General features: G+C 55.6%; 2 protein-coding genes across 3 annotated transcripts in view; one reads left to right on the forward strand and one right to left on the reverse strand.

The window, feature by feature from the left end:
• The first annotated feature begins 1,323 nt into the window (after window positions 1–1,323).
• NLRC3 (NLR family CARD domain containing 3) lies at window positions 1,324–20,980 on the forward strand. The gene is made up of 18 exons (XM_074553118.1): window positions 1,324–2,005; window positions 7,441–7,578; window positions 8,502–10,227; window positions 10,766–10,852; window positions 11,524–11,607; window positions 11,813–11,896; window positions 12,726–12,809; window positions 12,915–12,998; window positions 13,809–13,892; window positions 14,618–14,701; window positions 15,117–15,200; window positions 15,304–15,387; window positions 15,620–15,703; window positions 16,316–16,399; window positions 16,508–16,591; window positions 17,646–17,729; window positions 17,885–17,968; window positions 18,707–20,980. Exons 2-18 carry the CDS (start codon window positions 7,572–7,574, stop codon window positions 18,795–18,797), a joined length of 3,003 nt encoding a protein of 1,000 aa, XP_074409219.1. The 5' UTR covers window positions 1,324–2,005; window positions 7,441–7,571; the 3' UTR covers window positions 18,798–20,980.
• Window positions 20,522–25,031, reverse strand: part of CLUAP1 (clusterin associated protein 1) — a 71,436-nt gene continuing 66,926 nt past the window's right edge. The window contains exons 11-13 of one of the 2 annotated variants that reach the window (XM_074553121.1): window positions 22,978–23,033; window positions 21,300–21,341; window positions 20,522–21,036 (exon numbers count right to left, since the gene is read on the reverse strand). In XM_074553121.1, coding sequence (XP_074409222.1) covers window positions 20,881–21,036; window positions 21,300–21,341; window positions 22,978–23,033 — 254 coding nt within the window. In that variant the 3' untranslated portion in view covers window positions 20,522–20,880. The remainder of the gene's footprint in view (window positions 21,037–21,299; window positions 21,342–22,977; window positions 23,034–25,031) is intronic. The other variant, XM_074553122.1, reaches the window with a different exon arrangement.

Genomic DNA, 25,031 nt, shown 5'->3' on the forward strand with positions numbered 1-25,031 from the left:
GTGAATAAATACATTGAGAAATTTGGAGTTGAGTCTGGTAAATGACCCAGAAAATCCGTGAAGCATGTGTAACACACAGTGGCAAAGAGATATTTCAGATGTGTCAACTCAGATCAGTGATGAATTGTGAAAGCAGGAGGAGGTCCAGCCCTGACCGGGGTTTCTGCACAGTCATTTTGGATGTGAGGAATTTCAGCTACAGATTGGCTGCTGGGAATTACCAGGTGCCAGCTCCTCTTGAAACCCTCCTCCGGACGGGGAAATTACCAACAGACCAGAGAAAAGGTTTTAACCCTTTACAGGGCACAGCCTAGGGTGGGCAGAGAGCGAGGCTGGCCCAAAGTGGTGCTGGAGCTCCCAGTTCCTGCTTGCCCCCACCTCTGCTCCCTGTGAAAAACGCCAATTACTTGTTTTTAAAATTTTAAAAGTTTAATAGTAATAAAATGGTTATAAAAATAGCAATACAATTAGAGTAATAATAATTTGGACAATTTGAATTAGGACAATATGAGACAATAAATAAAAAGAGTTACGGACGTCCGGGTACCTTTTCTGGGCAGCAGGAGCCCGAAAAAGGACCCATGTTAACAGAGGATTAACCCTTAAAAACAACAGCCTGTTGCATATTCATACACCTCATACATGATGCACAAATTTCATTCAAACACAGGATTCTGTCTGGTCACCCTCAACTTCTTCCTCTGAATCCTGACAGCACCTTTGAGGCGGGAAGAAGTTCGTTTCTTCTGATAAGAGGGCAATAAATTCTTTTTCTCTGAAAGATTCAGGTGTCCTGTGGCTGCTATCTCACTGCAAGTCCTTTCTTAAAAAAAAAATATCCTACATAGCACAGTTTCTATTTTAACAATTTTATAACCTAAAACTATATTTAACACACTGCTTAGTAGAATTAATGCAGCATTACTTTCTAAAACAACACATATAATATTCATTTTAATATTTGCGAAAAGCCAATCATAAAATACATGCATTTTTCACACTCCGCAAACACAGCTCCGTGGCCATGAGCCCACCCTGACATCACCAGCTCTGTCAGCCACCTGAATGCCAGGGAAATTTTTATAGGATTTACAAATGGAGGGTTTTGTGGAGCAAAAATGGGAAATCACCACCGAGCCCACCTGGAGGGTGGGGAATGGAGAGTGGGGAGGGGAGATCCCGCTGGTGCCGCTGCTCTGGTAGCTCTGGCTCCTGGCTGGGATGGGATCCAGCTCTTCCCAGACAAACCCAAATCCCAGGAAGCATTTGGCAAGGGCGGGAGAACTACTTTGGAGGAAAGGGAGGCTATTCCTACCCCTTTATCCCACTCTTTCCAAACACAACTCTCATTTACCCATGGGATTATTCCGAAGGGCAGAGCTGCTGCCAGTCCAGCCTCTCCCATGGGACATTCCCATCGCTCCTGGCCAGGGCTGCGGCTGTGCAGCCAAACCCCCGGCTCTCCCAGGCCGGGGTGAGCTCTCGGTTTTGCTCCAAGTGCATTCGCAGCACTCTGGGCGTTATTTGGGGCGGTTTTGTGGCTTTTGGGACAAAGAGCGGGGGAAGTGTCCCTGCTCGGAGCATCCCATGGGGCAGCCCCAGTGTGGCTGCGGGGCTCGGGCGGGTTTTTGGCGATCCCTCAGCCCCATTTGCATAGCCGGCAGTCCCACGCTGACAGGAAGGAAGATCTGCGAGACCCAGGGCAGGAAGGGGCGCGGAGAGAACGGAAAGAGACAGAAACCACCGGGCTGGAAGCGGCGGGGCAAGGCGCACCCACCTTGCCCAGGTGCTGCTGCCCGAGCATCGCCCCGGCCCCGGTGGCATCGGGGGGACACCAGCGGGCAGGGTGGCTTCTGCCTCCGGCTGGAGCATCCCCCAAGAGGAGAAAGCGCTGGGGACAAGGAGCTGAGCGGGACACGGAGGGGCTGCATCCTCCCGCGCCATGAGGATGCTCTCGCCACTGCCCTGCTGACACAGCGAGCCGGGCAAGGGGCCCGAGGCCAAGGTAGGGGTTGGGGGGCTTGGAGGGGTGTGGGGAGAAGGGGAGGTGTCACTTGGCTCTCCCGAGTGGGGACAAACTGCTGCAGAGCTCGTGCTGTGATGGCCATGTGAAAAAGAGTCACTGGGCCAAGGCAGCAGGGCAGGGAGTGATGGGCAGAGGTCCCTGGCATGGCACGGCATGGCACGGCACGGCACAGCACGGCACGGCACGGCATGGCATGGCATGACAGGACGGGGTGGAGCCCAGAGTGATGGAGAGGAGCGTGGCACCCCGCAGGGAAGCTGGCACTTGTCACAGATCCTGTCCCCTTGCCTGCTCTGCCTGCCAGGGCACAAAGGAGCCTCAGCCGGGCTCTCCTGCCTGCCCAGAGCCTTGTGCAGCAGCTTTCCCCCCTTAATGTCATCTGCTGAGCTGATTAACTTGAAAATAATCCAAAATAAACCCCCAGATGTACCACAAATAGAAAAGGAAGATATTAGTGACACACTCACCTGTGGCACAACTGCACCAAAGAGTGGGGCAGGGCCCTGGGGTGTCCCAGGAACAATTTGGGGGGCTGGAGCTCAGCCCTGCACCCAGCTGGGCACCCTTGGCTGCCTCAGGGCATCAGAGCCAACCCTGCTGTTATTTAGGCCCTTTTGGGCACTGTGTGGCCATAAATGTGGGACTGCTGGGCACAGGCTGGCTGCTGTCACCCCTGGGCTGTCACCTCACTCAGGGCTTGGCCACCACATGGAAGAGTTACCCAAAGGCAGACAGGGGAGCCAGGGGACACCTCCCACTTGGGTTGTTCACGTTGCACAGAAATTTCTTCCTGCAGAGCTTGCAGCTGCTCTGGGGTGCTCTGCAAGCCCAGGAAGGCTGGCTGGGTACCACATCTGTCAGCATCCCTGCATCCCTGGGCTGTGGGGGGCACAGGGACGGGCTGGCAGCAGCCCCTGCCCAGTTTCCCTGCTGATATCCTGAGATCCCATGGCTGGGAAGGGCAGGAGCTGTTTGCTGGGAGCATCTGCTGTTCAATCAGCTGCTTGCACAGCTGTGGTGAAGCATCCTCAGGGCACGGCCAGCTGAGGAAATGCATCAGCCTTCACTCTGCAGTTTGTGAGGTGCAGCAGTGCCCTGCAAGGGACCTGCTCGCCAAAATTAGCTTCATTTTTAGCTGTTTGGAATCACTTATAGATTGATTTTTCCTTTTTTTCTGGTGAGATTTGGGATTGGCACTGCTGGCATCCAGCCCAGGGGCCCTTGGTGTTCCCTCACCTCGTATTTAACCCTGCTGTGTCTGAGCTCTCTTATAGGGGTTGGGGCTCAAGGAAACAAAAAACCTGGAAGAGATTAAATTTGACATAAAATACATTTAATTTGGCAATCAATTTTGCTGGCATTAAACCCAGACCAAAAATTTTAAGTCTAAAATTTATTTAACTTTAAATTTAAGTTTAAAATTATTAAACATAATAAATTTTAAATTTAAGCTTAAAATTTAATATGTAAATTAAATATCTGAGTTACTTGCCAGTCTGCAAGCCTCCTAACTGAGTAATAATGCAGAAGGTATTTTATTGCCTCGTTTAATTAGCAGAAATTAACGATGTGAAGTCTCTTCCACTCTGCCAAAAGGTGGCAGCCTGCATCCTGGCTTCGGGATTCGCTCAGCTCAGGGAACAGCTGGAGCTGCTGGCCTGGGAGATGTTTTCATTCCCATGGAGGCACAGGGACATGGAGATGGCCAGGCTGAGGTTTTGGTGGCTTTGGGGATGGAATGAGCTGGGCTGGGCACTTCCCAGCTGGGCATGACCATGCAAAGGTCATGTAAGAAGCTTTTAACCTTATCTAAATGCTCAGTCCATTTTCCATGTTCTCCATCTGTGGGTGCTGCACCATGCAGGAACTCTTGCTCAGCCCTTTGGTGCAACCCCAGCCCAGCCCTGGCAGCAGGTCGGGTGCCCAGGGCTGTGCTGGGAGCTGGGAAATGCCCCTGGAGGTGCCAACCACCCCCTCTCCCCACACTGCTGAACCTGCCCACGGGCCCTGCAGGGGACAAACACAGGTTTGGGTGTCCCCTGGTGCAGCTCTGGTGGTGCTGGGACAGCTCCTGGCCTGGTGCTCAGCAATTCCTGAGGGTGGTGGGGCTGTCTGGGGCAGCAGGAAGGTCTGGAGGCAGTAAATGCTCCCTGCTGCGGCCACCTCAGGGCTGTCCCTCCATGCCAGACTCCTCTGGTGGTGTTGGACTGCCAGGGGTGACACTGCACATAATTAGAGGCTGTACATTAAAATTAAAGGCAGAACGAGCCCCAGATACATCCAGGCCTGTGTTCTCTGGGCTTGGTGTCAGGAGTCCTAGAACAGGCACAGTGGAAGCACAGCAGCTGTGTGGCAGAGGAGGGGCTCTGACCATGGTGGGGACCTGCCAGCACAGCCTTTGTGGCTCCAGCACCGCTGGGTTTTGGGCAGGGACACTCAGGGATGGTGGTTCATAGGAATAGTGGGATTGGAGCTGCTGGAAGAACCCGTCAGTGTTGTCTGAACATCCTTAGAGGAAAGGATTTTCTCATGGGCTGGACCTTTGGATTGCACTAAGCAAAAAACCAAGTGTTGATGCCAAATTCTTGCCAAGAAAATCCCCATTTCCTTCGCTGGGGCTTGCAGGTGCCATTCACAGCCTGGCTGGGCAGCCTCCCGCCCTCCAGCCCCTTATCCCCATCTCCCTGGGGACACAGGCAGGGCAGGGCAGACACAAAGCTGCCTCCCTGCTCCTCTGGCTGCCAGGGGGACACTGTCCCTGCTGGATCCTGGCTGGGCAAAGCTGGATGTGTGGGATGGACACCTCGGGCAGGGCTCTGGAATGAGCTGGGTCCCATCCTGGACACACCTGCAGGGGTTATGGAGCTTGGCTTTGGCCAGTCCTTACCCTTCAGACAGCTCCTGTGGGAGCAGGGGGCTCCTCCAGCCCCAGGCCAGCCTCCTGCAGCCCCTGTGTGCTCCCAGAGCTGCACCTGGAGCTCCTGGAACCAGAAAAACTCACAGCTCTCCCTGCATTATTCCTTCTGCTGCTTTATCCTCCTGGTGAGATGCCTCTGCTTTGTGAAGGAGCAGCAGAGGACGCATCAAACCCTCTCTGGTGTTGGGTTTCCCCCAACAAACGGCCCTGTTTCAGAGGCAGGGCTGCAGGGAACACCTGCAGCAAAATCCCCTTTATCCCTGCAGGGAGCAGCTGCAGCAGGAGCCCCTTCCATCCCTGCAGCAAGAGCCCCTTTCATCCATCCTGGCAGTGCAGCAAGGACCAGAGACAGACCCTGGGACTGCAAAGGCTAAATTGAGCCTTCCAGGCCTGTTAGAGACAGGAGCACATCACAGGGTGAACATTTAGCTGTGAATTGCTCACTGAGCTCCTTTAATTGATGGTGTCTTCATTGACCAGGCCACTGCCTGAGGGTGATGAGTCAGAGCTCTCAGTATGGAGAAAAAGGCTTTGCTGGGGATCACCACCACTGCCCGGGGCTCCTGGACCTCTGGCACCACTGGCACAGGGGCTCAGCTGGGTTCCACCTGAAGGGAAGGGCAGTGGGCTCAGACCCTGCTCCAGCAGCACCTCCCAGCCCTGAAAGGGCTCCTCAGGAACTGGGACATGCCCCTTGTCTCTATGGGAGACCCAGGTGTGTGAGGGAACCAGCCCTGGGACACTGCCAGGTCTCTCTTGTGCTTCTGGTGGGAGAAACAAACCCCACATGGGCCCCTGGGAGGGAGCAGGAGAAGTTCCAAGCACCTTGGCCTTGCACCATGGACCAGAAGCTCTGCCAGGTTTGGCTGGTCCAGCTGTGTCTGTGCTTTGTCCCTAGAGGAGGTGTGACCAAGGAAAGGAGTGTTACCTTTAGTGTGACCAAGGAAAGGAGTGTTAATGTTGGTGTGACCAAGGAAAGGAGTGTTAATGTTGGTGTGACCAAGGAAAGCAGTGTTACCTTTAGTGTGACCAAGGAAAGGAGTGTTACCTTTGTGTGACCAAGGAAAGGAGTGTTAATGTTGGTGTGACCAAGGAAAGGAGTGTTAATGTTGGTGTGACCAAGGAAAGGAGTGTTACCTTTAGTGTGACCAAGGAAAGGAGTGTTAATGTTGGTGTGACCAAGGAAAGGAGTGTTAATGTTGATGAGGCTGCACCAGAGCCCCCACAGTGCCCATTTCCCCTCAGGGGTGGGCTGGACAAAGGCAAGGCTGTCTGTGGGTAGAGACCCCATTGCAGAGCCTCTGACCAGCATGGAGGTGTTCACGTGGATCCAGAACACCCTGCAGGGCACCTGGAGGGGAGGGAAGACACCAGACACAGGCCTTGAGACACTGTGTGTGCATTGCTCCTGTGATCAGACATCCCCTGGGGCTCAGGAGTTCATCTCCAGAGCCTGGAGATGACTTTGGGGCTGGTGCAGAGGCCGCAGCACAGTGCCTGTAGCACAGCTGGAGCTCCTCAGCCATGGAGATTTCCCCTCTCTGCCTCTGCTTGAAGAGCAGCAGGGCTCTGAGCAGATACACCTCTCAAAAATAACCACCAAGGCCCGAGCGTGGTGTGGCAGCAGTGAGGGGGAGGGAGCAGGTGATGATTCAGAGCATCCTCAGAGCTCTGCACAGGATGTGGTGCTGGCCCCGCTCAGCAAGCCCTGACAGAGGCTCTGGATGGGGCCAAGGTGGGTTTGAAACCAAAGCCGGCCCTTCATCATCACTGCCTGCTGCCCCACAGCTTCCTTCACAGGACAGAGGACAAGGTGCAACAGCTCCCAGCCCTGGTGGCAGTGGTGGCACTGGGGTGACCCGCAGAGGGCACAGGGGCACTGCCAGGGCACTCATGCCCCTCTGTGCTTGAGGAAGGTGGTGCTGGTGGTGAAGGCACTATGTGTGACCGTGTTCACAGGGGTCTTTGGATGAGGGAAGAGACGAGGATCTGACTCCATGTTTCAGAAGGCTTGATTTATTGTTTTATGATATATATTACATTAAAACTATACTAAAAGAATAGAAGAAAAGGTTTCATCTCAGAAGGCTAGCTAAGCTAAGAATAGTAAGGAAAAGAATGATAACAAAGGCAGCTGCCTCAGACTCTCTGTCTGAGCCAGCACTGCTGTGATTGGCCATTAATGACAAACAAGCACATGAGACCAATCACAGATGCACCTGTTGCATTCCACAGCAGCAGATAATCATTGTCTACAATTGTTTTTGAGGCCTCTCAGCTTCTCAAGAGAAAAAATCCTCGGGAAAGGATTTTCATAAAAAGATGTCTGTGACACCACACGTGGGCCCACTGAAGGTCTGGGCCCAGCTGTGCCCCTGCCACTGAAGGGGACTCTGTGCCAGCCAAAAGCTGATGAGTGGCCCCCTGGCTGACCCACAGGCAGCTCAGAGCAGGCTCCCTCCCACACCTCTCCTGATCTTCTCCTCTTCCTCCCCAGGGCCATGGACAGGGGCTGAGGAGCCCTGGGTGGGGCCGTGAGCGGCCGGGGGACACGGGGTGGCCCATGGGACACTGCTGCCACCACAGCACCCCTCACCCTGGCACCACCCATGCCACAGGAGGCCTCTGATGGAAGGTGAGTGGGGCTTGGGCAGATCTGCCACCCTGGGGGGGTGCTGGGGTCAGAAATGGGGTGAGGGGGGCACCAGGGTGTGGGCAGGTCCAAGGAAGGGCTGCACTGGCACTGAGGAATGGCTGGCTCAGGAGGGACATGATCCTGCTCAGGCTTTGTTCTCTGCATGGGTTTGGATCCCAGAAGGAAACAGCATTTCATGGTTGTGCTCTTCAGTCTCCTTGGCTCCAGTTTCAGTAGCTGCTGCCCTCACCCAGCAGCTCCCAGGGCTTTGGGATGGCATCATCACAATGAGGGCTTGGCAAGGCACTCTGGGGGGCTCCAGCTGGGCATAACCCTGAGCTCTCGATTGAGTTCCCACCTTGGCCATGGACTCTCTGATGAGCTGCACTCCTGGCTGAGCCTGGTGGCCACTGCTGGCCCTGTCCTGCTCACCCGACTCAGGTATCACAGTGAAATTAAACCCCCAGTAAAGGCTGGACAAGCAGGGGATGATGGTGAGAGATTCAGGGCTGAGGTTGGAGCCTTCCAGGCAGGAGGGAAAGCAGGGAAGTCCATGGCAATGAGGCAGGGATGAAGCCAAGGTGGGAATTCAATCGAGAGGCCAAGATCAGGCCCAGCAAGGGCAACCAGGTTCAGCCACAGCCCAGTGGCCACCAGGCAATGTCAGAATGATGAGGTCCAAGATCTAACTCCTACAACACAGCTTTAGCTGAGGCTGAAGGCCCAGGGCTGAGCTTAAACGGGCTCCTGGACTGACTGTGAGGCTGACCAGGGCCCTTAAGGCCTGTTGATGCCCTCTGAGCCCTGCCACCCTTCCCACCAGCATGTAAGCATGGGCACAGCAGAAAAGTGAAGCAGCTTCTGTCATTTGCCTTTGTGCTTCCTCCTCTTCCTCCTCACCCCTGTTTCATTCCTCTGTGCAGAACCCATGGTGCAGAAGCACCTGGAGAGCCTCCAGAGCTCCTGTGGGAATGGCCTGGAGACAGGAGCCCTGCAGCGCCTCACCAACCTGCTGCTCGTGGAAGGCCTGACCGACATCCAGCAGAAGGAGCACGACATCCTGCAGGTGGAGACCACCAAGGGCCTGCCCAGCACGTCCAAGAGCATCCCCCTGGAGAAGCTGTTCCTGCCTCTCTCCAAGCTCAGCATCCCCCCTCGGATCTCTGTCACCGTCGGCGTGGCCGGCATCGGCAAGAGCACTCTGGTGAAGCTGTTTGTGTGCAGCTGGGCAAAGGGGGAGATCAGCAGGGACATCCTGTTCGTGCTGCCCCTCACCTTTAAGGAGCTCAACACCCACGAGAAGCTCTCTGCTGAGCGCCTCCTGAGCTCGGCCTGCCCCCCCGTCCCGGCCGGGGCCGCCCGCACCCTGCTCATCCTCGACGGCCTGGATGAGTTCAAGACGCCCTTGGATTTCTCCAACGCAGCGGTTTGCACCGATCCCAAGAAGGAGATCCAAGTGGACAACCTAATCACCAACATCATAAGGGGGAACCTGCTGCAGGAGGCCTCCGTGTGGGTGACGGCGCGGCCGGCGGCGGCCGGGCAGATCCCCAGCGGGCTGGTGGACCGCATGACGGAGATCCGGGGCTTTGGGGCTGCAGAGATGAAGGACTTCTTGGACCACATGTTCCGGGACAACAGAGATCTGTCCAGCCAAGTCCTGCAGCACATCAGGGCTAACAGGTCGCTCCATGTCCTGTGCACCATTCCTGGATTTTGCAGGATTTCTGCCTCCTCAGTCGCTTATTTCCTCAAACACAGCAGCGATCAATCCCAAGAAGCGTCCGTGGTCCCCAGAACCCTGTCAGAAATCTACTCCTATTACTTTAAAATGGCTCTGAGTGGTGACTGGCAGGAAAAGCCGAGAGAAGCCCTCAGGATCGAGCAGGCTGTGAACACCAGCAAGAAGCTGGTGGGCAGCCTGGGCAGGCTGGCCTTCTCCGGGCTGCTGCGGAGGAAGCACGTGTTCTACGAGCAGGACATGAAGGCCCACGGCATCGACCTCTCCCTGCTGCACAGCTGCCTCTGCACCCGCCTCCTGCTCAAGGAGGACATGCCAGCCTCCACAGCCTACTACTTCTCCCACTTGACCATCCAGGAGTTCCTGGCAGCTCTCTATTACTACACGGCGGCCAAGCGAGCCATCTTCGATCTCTTTGTGGAGAGCGGCGTGTCTTGGCCCAAGCTGGGCTTCCTCAGCCACTTCAGGAACGCGGCGCAGAGGGCGCTGCAGGCCGAGGACGGACAGCTGGACGTCTTCATGCGCTTCCTCTCGGGGCTGCTGTCCCCGCCGGTGAACCGGCTGCTCTCGGGCTGGCTGCTGCTGCAGGACGAGCAGGAAGGGTGGCGCAGCCAGGCCGTGGATGCCCTGCAGGGCTGCCTGCAGGCCGAGCACGCCGTGTCCTGGCGCGCCGTCAACGCCATGCGCTGCCTGCAGGAGCTGCAGCACACCGACACCGCCCAGGCCGTGGAGGAGGCCCTGAGGAGCGGCACCCTGGCCGGCATGCTCACCCCCATCAACTGCTCTGCCCTGGCTTACCTCCTGCAGGTGTCTGATGTGTGCCTGGAGGAGGTGAACCTGTCCAGCTGCCTCACCTACAATGTGTGTAAGAGGCTGCTGTCCCAGCTCCTCTTCTGCCACAGCCTCAGGTGGGTCCTGCTGGGATTGCACCAGGAGGAGCAGAGCGAGGAGAGGTGCCAGGCTGTGACTGTGCAGTCACAGATTGGGTTGGGTTAGAAGGGAACTTAAAACCCATCAGTTCCATGGGCAGGGACACCTCCCACTGTCCCAGGCTGCTCCAAGCCCTGCCCAGCCTGGCCTTGGGCACTGCCAGGGATCCAGGGGCAGCCACAGCTGCTCTGGGCACCCTCCCAGGGAAGAATTTCATCCTAAATTCTAATCTAATTCTCTCCTCTTTTAGTTTAAACCTGTTCCCTGTTGTAATTCTCCTCTAAGTACTGGAGGCTGCAGTGAGTTCTCTCTCCCCTGTGACTCACAACCCCAGGTCTCAATGGAGACTTGGGTCCAACAAATGTTGTCCACCTGCAGAAGGGGTGGCACTGGGTCAGCTCTGCTTCTGTCCTTGAGCTTCCCCACCTGGGACAGGCAGATACCATGGGAGGATGATCCTTTCCCCACTTTGTTCTCCAAACCCCTGCTCTTGCTCTTTCCTTGTGTGTCCTGCAGGCTGGACAATAACCAGTTTAAGGACGATGTGATGGAGCTGCTGGGCAGTGTGCTGAGTGGGAAGGACTGCCAGATCCAGAGGCTCAGGTAGGACCTGGCCCAAGGTGGGTGGGATGTCCTGGGGATGCAGTGTGGAGCTGGGGGCACCGCAAAACCAGGGTGAGGGTCCCCCAGGAATGTGTCTCCCCCTGGCTCCCCAGGGTGCCCAAGGACAAGGACAGCCCCACACGATCCCCTGCACCCAGGCACAGTCACCTTACCCCAAAATTGTCTTGCCCAGTCTTCCTGGAACTGCTGCCTCCTCACTGTTCCTAAAACATGTCAGTAAATCCTTGGGTTATCCTAACAAACCACTTCCCAGGGTCACAGCAGGTCCCTGGACACTCGAGGCCCTGCATGGAGCACCTGCTGCAGGGAGGGGACAGGCTCCTGACCCCCATGCAGGGAGATGCCTCATCCCAGACAGATGGGCTCCCACTTTCCCCACCTCCTCCTCTTCCTCAAGGCTGCACAGAGTCCCCCATGCTGCCATCCAAGCTCCTTCATGGGACACAATTGAATTTTATGTCCAGAAACGGTGTCCTTGCAGTCCCTGCCTGGTGTCCACCCCAGGAGAACATCCATCATTTTGCTTGAACCAAATGCTCCCCATGGCTCTTCCCTGTTCACCCATCCCAGCTGCCTCCTGGGACATGCCAGGCTCTGTGCCAGTCTCTTTCTCCTCTGGAAAAACACCCAATTTTCCTTTTTTTGGGCAGCTTGGCAGAAAATCAGATCAGCAACAAGGGAGCCAAAGCTCTGGCCAGGTCTCTGCTGGTGAACAGGAGCCTGATGGTGCTGGAGTAAGTGTGCCCCTGCCCAGCCCCCATTCCCAGTGGGAACCATTCCCTGCCCATGGCTGGGCTGGATCCCACCCCCTAAAGCCACCACCATGAGCTGCTGGCCTCATGGCCCACCCCAGCAGTGCCATGTGGAGGCATCTGGCTTAAGCTGGGCCTGTGCCAGTCTGGCTTTGCTAACCTTGGCTTTTCTGCTGTCCTGCCCCAGCCTGCGGAGCAACGCCATCGGCCCCACTGGAGCCAAAGCCCTGGCTGATGCCCTGAAAAAAAACCAGATCCTGCTCTCCCTGAAGTGAGTCTCAACCTCTGGAGCATCTCCTGAGCAGATGCCCAGGGCAGGGCCCTTCCAGCCCTCTTCTGTGCCCCTGGGGTTTTGCCAAGTTCACAGGGCAGCACATGGGGACAGCCTGGGCACACACGAGTGCAGCTGGCACAGACCCAGGGACTGGGGCACATCTGGGGCAGAAATTTGGGGTTCTCCTGCCTCTTGGGGCAGTGAAGGGAGGGCTGTGGCTGCAGTCCAGGTTGAGGTCCTCTCTGTGCATGGGATCTCCCAGGTGCTGTTTGGTGGAGGAAGGAAAATCCCATGGGAGAGGAGTGTGACCGTGTTCACAGGGGTCTCAGGTTGAGGGGAGAGATGAGGATCTGACTCCATGTTTCAAAAGGCTGATTTATTATTTATGATCTATATTACATTAAAACTATACTAAAAGAATAGAAGAAAGGATTTCATCAGAAGGCTGGCTAAGAATAGAATAGCAAAGAATGATAACAAAGGTGTGTGGCTCAGCTCTCTGTCTGACCCAGCTGACTGTGATTGGCCATTAATTAGAAACAACCAACATGGGCCAATCACAGATGCACCTGTTGCATTCCACAGCAGCAGATAATCAGTGTTTACATTTTGTTCCTGAGGCCTCTCAGCTTCTCAGGAGGAAAAATCCTAAGGAAAGGATTTTTCATAAAAGATGCTTGCGACAGAGGAGGGAAGGAGACTCCTGGTCAGGGATGCTTGGGGGCCAGACCCCTTTGTCAAGCCAGGGCAAGCAAACCCCAGGGCAGGTGGCCACAGCCCCTGGCCCTGCTGTGGGAGCATCCTGGCCTCGCTCTGTGTCCCACAGCCTCCAGCACAACTCCATCAAGGAGGACGGCGCCACCTTCCTGGCCGAGGCCCTGCTGACCAACCACCGGCTGCTGACCCTGCAGTGAGTGACCAGGCGTGGTGTCCCCCCCCTCCAGCCCCCCAGCAGGGCGGGTGCCACCCGTGGGGACGTGGCTCTGCCATTCTGAGGGGCCCCCTGCCTTTGCAGCCTGCAGAAGAACGCCGTGGGAGCCCAGGGAGCCCGGACCATGGCTGAGGCACTGAAGCAGAACCGCAGCCTGAGGGAGCTGATGTGAGCAGGGCGTGAGGGGAGGGATGGCACTGCCAGGGCCACATCCCCTGGATCTGTGGGCAGGAAAGGGGCAGGGCTGTGTGACAGGCAGCAGGGACACTGCTGGCTCTGCCCAGCGGGGCTGGTGGGGATGGAGAGAGCAGAGCCTTGGCAGCAGCCCTGTGGGGATGCTCTCTGCACCTCCAGGCGTGCAGGAGCCACATGAAGGAAGGAGAAGCTGTTTCCCCTCTGGCAAAGGGAAGCAGCAGGGCTGCAGGCCCTGAGGAAACATTAAAAGCTATTCCAGCTCAAAGCAGCCCTAAGAACAGAGGTGTGTGCAGGTGGGGAGTGAGGTGGCAGCAAGTTCATGCTGGTTGGTGCAGCAGGAAGGGCCTGGGGGAGGTGAATCCATTGCTGACAGCTCCAGACTTCCTTGTGACTGTGTTCACAGGGGTCTGAGGATGAAGGAAGAGATGATCTGACTCCATGTTTCAGAAGGCTGATTTATTATTTTGTCATATATATTATATTCAAACTATACTAAAAGAATAGAAGAAAGGATTTCATCAGAAGGCTAGCTAAGAATAGAAAAAGAAAGAATGATAATAAAGGCTTGTGGCTCAGACAGAGTCCGAGCCAGCTGACTGTGATTGGCCATTAATTAGAAACAACCACATGAGACCAATCAAAGATCCACCTGTTGCATTCCACAGCAGCAGATAATCATTGTTTACATTTTGTTCCTGAGGCCTTTCAGCTTCTTAAGAGGAAAAATGCTAAGGAAAGGATTTTCCATAAAAGATGTCTGTGACCCTTCCTCTTCTGTCTCAGACTCTCAAGCAACTCGGTGGGAGACAGCGGCTCCATTGCCCTGGCTGAGGCTCTGAGGGTGAACCACAGCCTGCAATGCCTGGAGTAAGTTCCCCCTCCCTGCCTGGACTCCTTGATAACAGAGCCCAGCCTCGTCCTGCCAGCAAAATCTGCCACCCCTCAAGCCCTCAGGCCCTCCCCATGTCTGTGTCACTGCACATTCCCTGGATGTGCAGGCTGGACACAATGTGGCAGCTCCAGCAGCAGCCAGGCTGGAGGGACACTGACAGAATCAATCCTAAAACCCAGTGATGACTTTTTATTCTTGGAGGAAATCAGTAGCTTTGAGTGTTCTCTCTCTCACAAAAATGATGGGAATGGGCTGAGGAGGGAGGAAATGGCTGGGGCCTGGCAGAGTCAGGCTGGAATGGTACCACCTTCACTCCCCATGGGAACAGCCCCTGCACAGGAGGGCTGGTGGCTCCTGCTGATGAGTGGCTGTGTCCTGGTTCTGTCCCTGTGACCAGGATCCCAAACCCATGGGAGCCACGTGCCCAGCTGAGCCAGCAGCCACGGTGACAAGGGTGGGGACAAGGGTGCCCCAAAGTGCTGCAGACCCTGTCCCCTGTGCTTGCTGGGGCCAGCAGGAATGGCTGATCCCAGCCTGGCTGCTCCCAGGGCTGCTCCTTCTGCCTTGGTTTCCCTGTTCCCTGTGGCTGGGAGATGCCCTTTTCTGGGTGAAATGGGCACTGTCCACCCCAGCCATGGCCCTGCAGCCCAGCTGTGATGCCAGGACTGGCCCATCCTCACACCTCCCCTGTTTGTCTCAGTCTCCAGAGCAACTCCATCAGCAGTGCAGGGGTGACAGCGCTGACAACAGCTCTCTGCTCCAACAGGGGACTCCTCAGCCTCAAGTGAGTGACAGTCCCTGCAGCCACCCTGGCCAAAGGCTGGGCTGGGACCTGGGAGCTTCTCAGAGCTTGTGCCTGGTTGTTTCCATCTCTGAGATGCTTGAAAGCAGCTTTGGTTCCTCCTCCAGCTGTGAGGAACTTCTCTGTGTCTTTATCTTTCTCCCTTTGGGACAATATTCATTCAGCCATGTCTTTGGAATGACAGGATGGCAGCAGGAGTGGGAGGCTGGCAAAGAGCCCTGATGGGCCCACAGGGAGCACAGGGGATGGAGCTGCAGGAGCTGGTGGGGGCGGTCTCAGACAAACTGCTCTGCTCAGTCCATGGCCTCAGCCCAGAGCAGGAGGGGAAGGGGCTCAGGGGGAGCAGCTGCCCCTGCCCTGCCTGGCTGCCCCTCCCCAGCCCTGTGTCTCTCCCCAGCCTCAGGGAGAACTCCATCAGCAGGGAGGGGGGCCCGGCCATCGCCCGCGCCCTGCGCAGCAACAGCACCCTCAGGAAGCTGGAGTAAGTCCCATGGGGGCCCCAGGAGGGCACCCAGAGCACCCCATGCTGTCCCTGGAGCTGTCCTCAGCTTCTCCTGTGTGACCTGAGCCCTGTGTCCCTGCAGCCTGGCGGCCAACCTGCTGGGTGACGACGGGGGCCAGGCCATCGCCTCGGCCATCGGAGAGAACCGGGCTCTCACCTCCCTCCAGTGAGTGTCCCTGGGCCCTCAAACCCCGGCACGGACACGGGCAGGGACACTGCTCCTGGCCCCCAGCCCTGCCAGGCTGGGACATGGCACCCTGGGAGCTGTGCTGTGACAGCCTGGATGGGCCCACGGGGTCCTGCACATCCCTGGGTGGGGGTGGATGGCGGTGGAGCCTGGCTGGATCAGGGCACACTCACAGCCCAAGGCTTCACCTCTCATTTTCTCCTGTTTGCAGCTTGCAGTGGAATTTCATCCAGGCCAAAACAGCCACGGCCCTGGCACAAGCACTACAGTCCAACAGCAGCCTGGTCAGCCTCGAGTAAGTGGGGACACAGGTGGTCCTGGGTCCTACTGATAGCTCATCCAGTGCCACCTCTGCCATGGGCAGGGACACCTCCCACTGTCCCAGGCTGCTCCCAGCCCTGTCCAGCCTGGCCTTGGGCACTGCCAGGGATCCAGGGGCAGCCACAGCTGCTGTGGGCACCTGTGCCAGAGCCTCCCCACCTCATTCTTCCCAATATCCCATCTAACCCTGCCCTCTGGCAGTGGGAAGCCATTCCCTCTTGTGCTGCAAACCCCTGTCTTGTGCCTGGTTTGTTTCCCCAAGTGCTTTGAGATGCTGAAAGCAGCTTTGGTCCCTCCTCCAGCTGTGAGGATCTTCTGTGTTTATCTTTCTCCCTTTGGGACAATATTAATTCAGCCACATCTTGGAATGAATCTCTGCAGATCCTTGTCCCAGGTCCCTTTCCAGCTCTCCTGGAGTCCCTTTAGGCCCTGTAAATCTGCTGTGTCCCCTGGCTGGGGATGCTCTAAGTGCCTTGTAGTCCAGGAGCTCTCCCAAGCCATTTGGGGATGCTGGGCCCTGTGCTGGCCCTGTCCCTGTCCCTGCCCTGGTTCCAGGCCATGGGCACACCCAGCCCTTCTGTCCCAGCCTGCAGGAGAACACCATCGGAGACGAGGGCATGGCCGCGCTCTCGGCTGCACTGAAGGTGAACACCACGCTGGCAGATCTGCAGTGAGTACCCAGGCTGCAGCAGGGCCCTGCTGTCACAGCCCAGTTACCCTCATTAACACCCCATGGCCACCTCAGGACAGTGCTGAAGGTCCCTGTGTTCCCTGGCAGCCTGCAGGTGGCTTCAGTTGGTGCAGCTGGTGCCCAGGCCCTGGCAGAAGCCTTGATGGTCAACAAGAGCCTGCAAGTCCTGGAGTAAGTGGTGGCTCCGTGGTGCCCAGGGCTGTGCCATGGGTCCCTGGGTGTCTGAGAGCCCTTGGCTCAGCTCTGCTCCTGCTCTCCATGATCTCCCAGAGCTGTCCCTGGGTGTGGTCACTTCTCCCTGTCCATCCTCCTGTCTGTGCCCCCCGGGCTGTTGGGCTGTCCTTCCTCACCTTTCCCTTGTTTCCAGGGAACTGTGGGCTGTCCTTCCTTCCTCACCTTTCCCTTGTTTGCAGCCTGTGGGCTGTCCTTCCTCACCTTTCCCTTGTTTCCAGCCTGTGGGCTGTCCTTCCTTCCTCACCTTCCCTTGTTTGCAGCCTGTGGGCTGTTGGGCTGATGCTTGTTTAGCTGACCCTACTAGCAAGTAATATAAAGGAAGTATGGAGGGTTTTGATTCCTCTAGTGTAGGTTCGATTCCCGCTTTTCTAAGTACTAGGAATGAGAGGGCTGGTCTACCTCCCTGTTCACTTTACCATAGTGAACATGCCTTAGTGTTCAGGCACATTTCCAGTAGGGCCTCAGGTAAGGAGGTAGGTCCGTGTAGCAAATTGGTATGCTGGTATGTCAAAGGCACAGGGCTAGTGTGAGTGGCAGGAAATTTTTCATAGTAGGTGTATTAACTGGTCATATCAGAATTGTGGGTAAGAGGCGCGGATTCATAGGAATCCTGCTGATAAGAGCAGGACTTTTGTGGCTAGTATGACAGGGAATAGTTCTTGAGGTGCTCCTTTGTTTGCAGCCTGTGGGCTGTCCTTCCTTCCTCACCTTTCTTTCCCTTGTTTCCATCCTGTGGGCTGTCCTTCCTTCCTTCCTCACCCTTCCCTTGTTTCCAGCCTGAGGGCTGTCCTTCCTTCCTCACCCTTCCCTTGTTTCCAGCCTGCAGGCTCTCCTTCCTTCCTCACTTTTCCCTTGTTTGCATCCTGTGGGCTGTCCTTCCTTCCTCACCTTTCCCTTGTTTGCATCCTGTGGGCTGTCCTTCCTTCCTCACCTTTCCCTTGTTTGCAGCCTGTGGGCTGTCCTTCCTTCCTCACCTTTCCCTTGTTTGCAGCCTGCGTGGGAACTCCCTGGGCCCAGCAGGGGCCAAGGCCGTGGCCAACGCACTCAAGGTGAACCGCAGCCTCCGCTGGCTCAAGTGAGTATGGCATCCCCAGCCAGCCTGGGCAGGCATTCCCTTGGGAACAGCGGGGATGGCCAAGCCAGGCTCCCAGAAGGACAAACCCGGAGCAGGTGGCTCAGTGCATTCCCTCCACACGTGCTGGCGCTGTCTGACCCTCCTGCCTCCCGCAGCCTGCAGGAAAACGCCCTGGGCATGGACGGAGCCATCTGCATCGCCACGGCCCTCAAGGGCAATCACGGCCTCACCTATGTCAAGTAAGTGGCTGCTGCAGGGAAGGCAGGGATGGGGAGAGCATGGAACCATGCAGGGACCTTCTCCCTGCCAGCCCTGCCCTCTCCTGGCTGTCCCACAGGGCAGGGACATCCCGTGCCCCTCCCAGTGTGAAAGCACCATCCCCACAGCTCCGGAGCCTCAGCTCCCCTCCAGGGAACCACCTCAAAAGAGAAATCCTCTCCAAAGCCAGGGCAGAAGGGGCTCAACCCCTCCAGCTGCCCAGGGCTGTGCCAGCTCCTCCCTTGGCTGCCTCAGGGCTCTCAACCAGCAGGGTCCTGCACGGGGTGGGGTGGGCACAGGTGATGCCAGATTGTCACCAGAGGACATGAAACAACACAATGTGCACACACTGCTGTTCTCAAGGTGAAAAAGGGGAAGTTTGTTTCCTGACTCCAACATTTATAGATTCCCAAAAGTGACAGTGGATTGGAGGGTGACAGTGCCACCTCTCCAATGACACTGGACAAACCAACAATCCATCAAATTTCTCCTCCTCCATAAAAGAATGCAAACCAATAAGTTATTTACAGAAAGCGTGTGAGAAAGTCCATTACAAGAATGCAGTGGGCTCCTGGAGCTGCAATACTCATCAGAAGGCTTAGTGAATCTTAGAAAATCAGGGTGACACCAGATGCTGGTGCAAAGCTGGGCACCATCTGCTGTCCCCAAGGATCCTGCTGTGCCTCGTGCCCCAGTCTCTCTCTCTCTCTCTCCCCCAGCCTGCAGGGGAACCTCATTGGGGACTCGGGAGCCAGGATGATCGCGGACACCATCCGGAGCAACGCGCCCGACTGCGTGGTGGACGTGTGAGGGACCCGGCTGCTGAGAGGGGACTGGGGAGCCCCTGCCCTGGGTGACTGCAGTGCCCATCTCAGGGATGAGAACTGGGCAAGAACAGTTCCTGAGCTCCTGGAACAGCCCAGGAGGACTGAGGGCGTTGGATCAGGAGCGCAGGAGGGTCAAGACTCGCGTTGAAAGCTGAGGGATGCGTGTGCCCATGTCTGTGTTCATCCAGGCCCTGGGGGAGCTTCAGGGAATGGGGAAAATGCAAAAAGGAGTGAGGAGGGGCAGATGCCACAGCCAGACCTTGTTTTTGTGGGGGTTTATCTGCTGGTGGCAGCAACTCCTCCTGTGCTTTGTCACTCCTGGCTAAAAGCAGCCCAGTCCAGCAGGGTCCTCTGAAATCCCAGCTGGACACAGAGATTTGCTGCTGCCTTGCTCAGATGGGAGTGATGCTGTGCACCTGGCACTCCAGCAGGTCCTGGCTGGTGCTGTGCCCTCAGTAACAGGCTGGCACTGGCCAGACACACCTGCAGTGTTTGGCAGAGCTGTTCTTTAACAAGAAGAGGTAACCCAAGACATAGGAGTGGAACCATCTTGGAAAATAAAGAGTCGTCAGGAAAATGGAGGAGTAAGAAGGGGAATGTAAGAGAACTGCACTGCCTGAGGGTGGGATGTCTCCAGTACATCTTGGTGCTACACCAGGACTGCCTCACTCAAACTGCTGCCTCTCAGCTTCAGGCTGGAGCTCTTGGACCTCCTGCTGCTCTCACGGTGTTCTTGTGACACATCCTCCTGATGTCCCAGCTGCAGGGTCTGTCCCTTGCAGGTCACCTTCTGACCAGGAGAGCAGAGGTGGTGCCTTTGTGTGTGTGGCAGGGACCCAGTGACTCCCAGAGGTGCCAGGTTTGCAGGTGACTCAGCAGCCAAACTGTGAACCCTCAGAGCCCCTGAAGCCACTGTCCCCAGGCAGGACACTCTGCCACACTCAGGGCAGCCAGTGGCTATGCAGGGACCTGGGGGCTGATCCCACAGACACTGGGCTGAGCTCTGGAGATGTAAATGCTTGGGAATAAATTCATTTCTGGATGAGAAGATGCTCTGTGCAGCCGTGCTCTTGCACTGCAGGACATTTGGGATGGGCTGTGCTCCCCTGCCCTGGCTGAGAGCTCAGGTCTCTGGCACCAGCAGGGCTCTGCCACCTGCCTGCTGGCTGTGCTGAGGCTAGGTGGCACTGCTGCCTGGAGAGAGAGGCTCTGGCTCTGGGCACACCAGCTGTGGAGTCACTTTTTCATCTACAGGAAATAGAGAACTGTGAGTCAAGCTGCAGCCCTGCTCTCGGGGGTCAGATCATCACAGAATGGTTGGGTTGGAAGAAATCTCAGAGCTCATTCATTCCCACCCCTGCCATGGCAGGGACACCTCCCACTGTCCCAGGCTGCTCCCAGCCCTGCCCAGCCTGGCCTTGGGCACTGCCAGGGAACAATTCCTGCCCAATATCCCATCCATCCCTGCCCTCTGGCAGTGGGAGCCATTCCCTGTGTCCTGTCCCTCCATCCCTTGTCCCCAGTCCCTCTCCAGCTCTCCTGGAGCCCCTTCAGGCCCTGGAAGATCTCCCTGGAGATTTCTCCAGTTTTATCTCCACTCCTTCACTCTCCCTGGTGCTGCTCTTTGTGCAGACAAGCCCTTGATTAAGTAAAGGATATGTTTAGGATAAATAGATTTAAGCCAGATTTAAAACCAATTGAGATGCATTCCCAGAGCAGCTTTTCATCCAGTTTTATTAAGCCAAAGAAATCTATTTGGACATAATAAAATGCAGGGAAATAAAGCACATGATGCTCACTGGAGTGAGGCTTCTGGCACTGCAGTGCACAAGAGCCAGTTTAGTGCAATTATGGAAATAAGTGCACATTACTGTGATTCTCATTATGGATAAACTGCTCATGCTTTGAGATTCACAAACCTGGCAATCCAAGTTTAATTTTCAGGTTTAATGAACATTATTTACCAACTCCTGAGTTCACACTGACACACACTTCTCAGACAGCAGGGTATTAGCTCCTGGCCTCTCCAAAACTGGTGCTTCAAGAGGCCTCCTGCTCCTGAAGGGTCAGAAGTCATTATCACTTTGCTCCAGCGGCTCTGGCTTCCTGGCTCGGAGACTGGATTTGCCTGGGGTGATTTCCATGCTGTCATCTTCCAGATCATCCTCCTCCTCCTCATCTTCATCTTCATCCAGGTCAATCTCACTATCCCCTGAGTCGTCCTGCAGGACAGGGAACAGGAGTCCATGACCAGCTCAGCTCTCCCTGGCCTCTCTGCCAGCCCCACGTGAGGGATGGGATGGCAGTGCTGGCTTCCCCTGCACTCCCAATGGATTCCAAACCTCCTTCCCCACCCACGGGGCTGATGAACACAAATTCCCTGACTTCTGCTGGCTCTGTGCTGTTCAACATTGAGGTGACAGCTGCTGTGAGCCCACAGAGTGGAGGGGAGTGGAAGAGAAGGAAGCCCAGGAGAGGAACCCACCTGAGCCTTGCGCCGGCCTGGCCGTGCCGGGGCTGGGGTCCCCTGGAGAGCCAGAGTGGAGGAACACCAGAGGCAGAGCAGGAAAAAAAAGTACAAGAACATAAAAGAGACCAGAAAGTACCCAGGCTGGAGCAGGGGGGAAGGCAGCAAAGGCAGGCACAGCTCAGGGATCACAGCAGACAAGGGGCTGGGCACACAGCACTGGCTCTTCCTGACTCCAGGAGTTCCTGGGGGGGCTCAAAGCAGCCTCAATCCCTGGGCTGGGACACACCAGCAGAGCCTGCAGAGATCCCTGAGCTCTGGGAAGCTGCAGGCAGAGGGCAGAGCCGTGAGACAACTGCAGAGGCTGCAGCTGAGGGAAGTCACAGGCTGAAGGCCTTGGCTTTCCATCCCTGATGTGCTGGGGCTGTGCCAGCAGGGACAGAGCTGCCAGCAGGAGCTCAGAAGGGAACAGAAATCACAGAGGGTGACCATCCAAACCTGTCACTAACGTGGCCAAGGACAATCAGGCAGCACTGGGACTGAAGTGACAACATCTTCACCCACAGCACAGCACTCTGCCCTTCCCAGAATTGGGGCTGGATGTGCAGGAGGCAACAGCCCATTCTGGCAGGAGCAAAGAGCAGAGCAAGGGCTGCAAGTTCTCTCCAAGACACAAGGTGAGGGTGCCCCAAAAGCTGTGGCTGCCCCACCCCTGAATTGTTTTAAGTCAGGCTGGATGGGGCTTGGAGCAGCCTGGTCTAGTGGAATGGGTCTCTGGGTGGAACAAGATGGGTTTTAAGGTCCCTTCCACCTCAAACTGCTCTGAAGTTCAGAAATGTCTGAACTCCCCTCCTTGAGGGGTGTCTGCTGGATTGAGACAGAAGGGTTCCACCCACACTGGGAATTAACAGCAGCACAGGCTCAAACACAATCCCTCAGGCACCACAGCTGTACTGGTTCCTTGCCCTCTCCAAAAGTGTTCCAGCAGCACTGGAGAGAACAGCCCCACTGCCCCTGGCATGGCAGCAGCTTTTTGGGATGGTGGGGAGAGATAACTGCAAATGCCAAGCACATCCCAGCAGCTGGCTCTGGTGCAGATGTGGCCACCCAGGTGTGCCCAGAGGCACAGACAGGCTGCCCATGGGTGCCAAGGGCTGGGCACAGACACAGAGCAAGTGCCTCCTGTGCAAAGCTGTGTGTGCCTTTCACACTCACATGGAAACCACAACCAAGGGCAAGGCCAGGAGCCCTGGGGCAGCAGGAATCCCAAGGGCACAGATCCCAGTCCTGCTCTCATCCCTGCCCCATCCTCCAGGGCACTGGTGCTGCCAGCACAGGGCTCCAAGGAGTGACTTTAGAGCAGTGAAAGGGAATTAGATCCATATATTTAACAGCTGCACTGGTCCCTCTTCCCAGAAATCTGCCCCACAGCTCACCAGAGCATTCCTGCAGCCTGTGTGCCACTAGTTCTGTACTGCAGGATGGGGGGAAAGCACATGGAGCACACAGACTCCAAGAACAAAGGAAAAATAAGGAAATATATGCCTATGCCAAGGAAAGAAGTCAGCCATTGGAAAGGAGGGGAAAAGCAGGCCTGGGGTGTGAGGATTCAGCAGGTAAAATCTGTCCTGCTGAGGAAACAGGGCATGTAAAGCCCTGCAGAGAAGCTCTGCAGACACATGAGCTGGTTACTCACATCCTCCTCTGTGTCTCCACCTTGCATTGATCCCACGATCCGTGTGCCAACTCTTCCTGCAGGAGCAAAGAGAATCCCATCAAACCTGGATCATGGTACAGGAGCAATGAGAATCCCCATCAAACCTGGATCATGGTACAGGAGCAAAGAGAGCTCCCATCAAACCTGGCTGGTGTCACAGGAGCAAAGAGAATCCCCCTCAAACCTGGATCATGGTACAGGAGCAAAGAGAATCCCCCTCAAACCTGGCTGGTGTCACAGGAGCAAAGAGAATCCCATCAAACCTGGATCATGGTCCCAGGAGCAATGAGAATCCCCATCAAACCTGGCTGGTGTCACAGGAGCAAAGAGAATCCCATCAAACCTGGATCATGGTACAGGAGCAAAGAGAATCCCATTAAACCTGGCTCATGGTCACAGGAACAAAGACAACCCCATCAATCCTGGCTGGTGTCACAAGAACAAAGAGAATCCCATCAAACCTGGCTGGCTGTTCCAGGAGCAAAGAGGACCCCATCAAATCTGGTTCATGGTCCCAGGAGCAAAGAGAAGCCCCCTCAAACCTGGCTGGTGTCACAGGAGCAAAGAGAGCTCCCATCAAACCTGGCTCATGGTCACAGCAGCAAAGAGAGCTCCCATCAAACCTGGCTGGTGTCACAAAAACAAAGAGAATCCCATCAAACCTGGCTGGTGTCACAGGAGCAAAGAGAATCCCATCAAACCTGGCTGGTGTCACAGGAGCAAAGAGAATCCCATCACACCAGCTCATGGTCACAGGGAGGGAGGAGGAAGGGCAAAGCTCAGGGTTCACCCCTCAGGAGAAGATGAGATCCCAATCCATGCATCACCCTCCTTGTTAAGCCCCATTGCTCAGGAGAGGGTAGGAGAGGTAAGGCTGACAGTAATTAACCCTGGACTCAATGATCTTGGAGTTTCTCCCCAACATTACTGATTCTGTGATTCTAGTTCCAGTCAGGGACTATTTCTGCTATTTCCAGAGCTACCTCATTCCAGCATGATGGCTCTGGCAGGACAAGAGGCAATGGGCACATTAAGAAACAGGAAATTCTATCTAACCAAGAAACCTTTCATTATGTGGGGGCAGCCAAACACTGGGACAAGGCTGCTAGGAGAAGTTTAGGAGTCTCCACCCATGGAGATACTCAAACCCAAACTGGATGTGGTCCTGGACAAGCAGCTCAGATCTCCTGTTAGAGCAGAGAGGCTGCTCTAGATCATCTTGAGAGGCCCTTCCAACCCAAAAAAATCCATGAACTGACACATTTCTTCCTCTGCTTTGGTACACAGAGAACAAAAGCTTGTTTTTTTCCATGTGGTGAATGAACCCTTTTTCCTTTAAAGAGCTCAGACCCTTTCTGATATTCCAGGATGGATTGAATCTCACAGGAAACCCAGGCAAACCTCAAGAATTTCCTATGGGAGCACACAGTGTCCCTGCTTTTAGCTACCCTGAGGCCATGGGGAATGCTGGCAGGTGTCCCTTGCTGGGGAGGGAGCCTGGGAGTGCTGGGAATGGGGAGAGCAGAGCTGGGAGCAGGGAGAAGCTCCTGGGGCTGCCTGGGTGACTCAGCCCTGCTGCTGCAGCCACAGAACCCACTCCACACTGCATCCTATTTCCAGCCCTGCTGTGTCCATCCCATCCCACCAATTGTTCATTTCCTGCCATCACCAGCTTCCTCCATGCCAAATATGGATTGTTCCAATCCAGAACAATCAAATCTGTGCTGTTTTTAGCATGAAAACAAAGCTTTAAAATACACCCTGGCAACCCCCTTTTTTTTTCTACTTCCCAAGGCACAAAAGATGACAGGTCCCCTTTGTCCCACGCAGTTTGAGCTGAGTTAGTGGTAGGAAAAAGCTGCCTAACTCATTCACAGCTCACCAAAAAACCCCTGTTGTATCAAGGCAGATCACTAAAAGCATTTTATGTCTTTATATAAAAAGCAGTGGCCTCTATGCAGCAGTTGCTGGTAACACAGGAAGTGGAGATGGAATTAAAAGATTTCTGGATAGATCTGTCTTCAGGCTTTGGA

This window comes from Zonotrichia albicollis, chromosome 16, assembly GCF_047830755.1.
Source record: "Zonotrichia albicollis isolate bZonAlb1 chromosome 16, bZonAlb1.hap1, whole genome shotgun sequence".
In the NCBI taxonomy this organism is placed as follows: domain Eukaryota; kingdom Metazoa; phylum Chordata; class Aves; order Passeriformes; family Passerellidae; genus Zonotrichia; species Zonotrichia albicollis.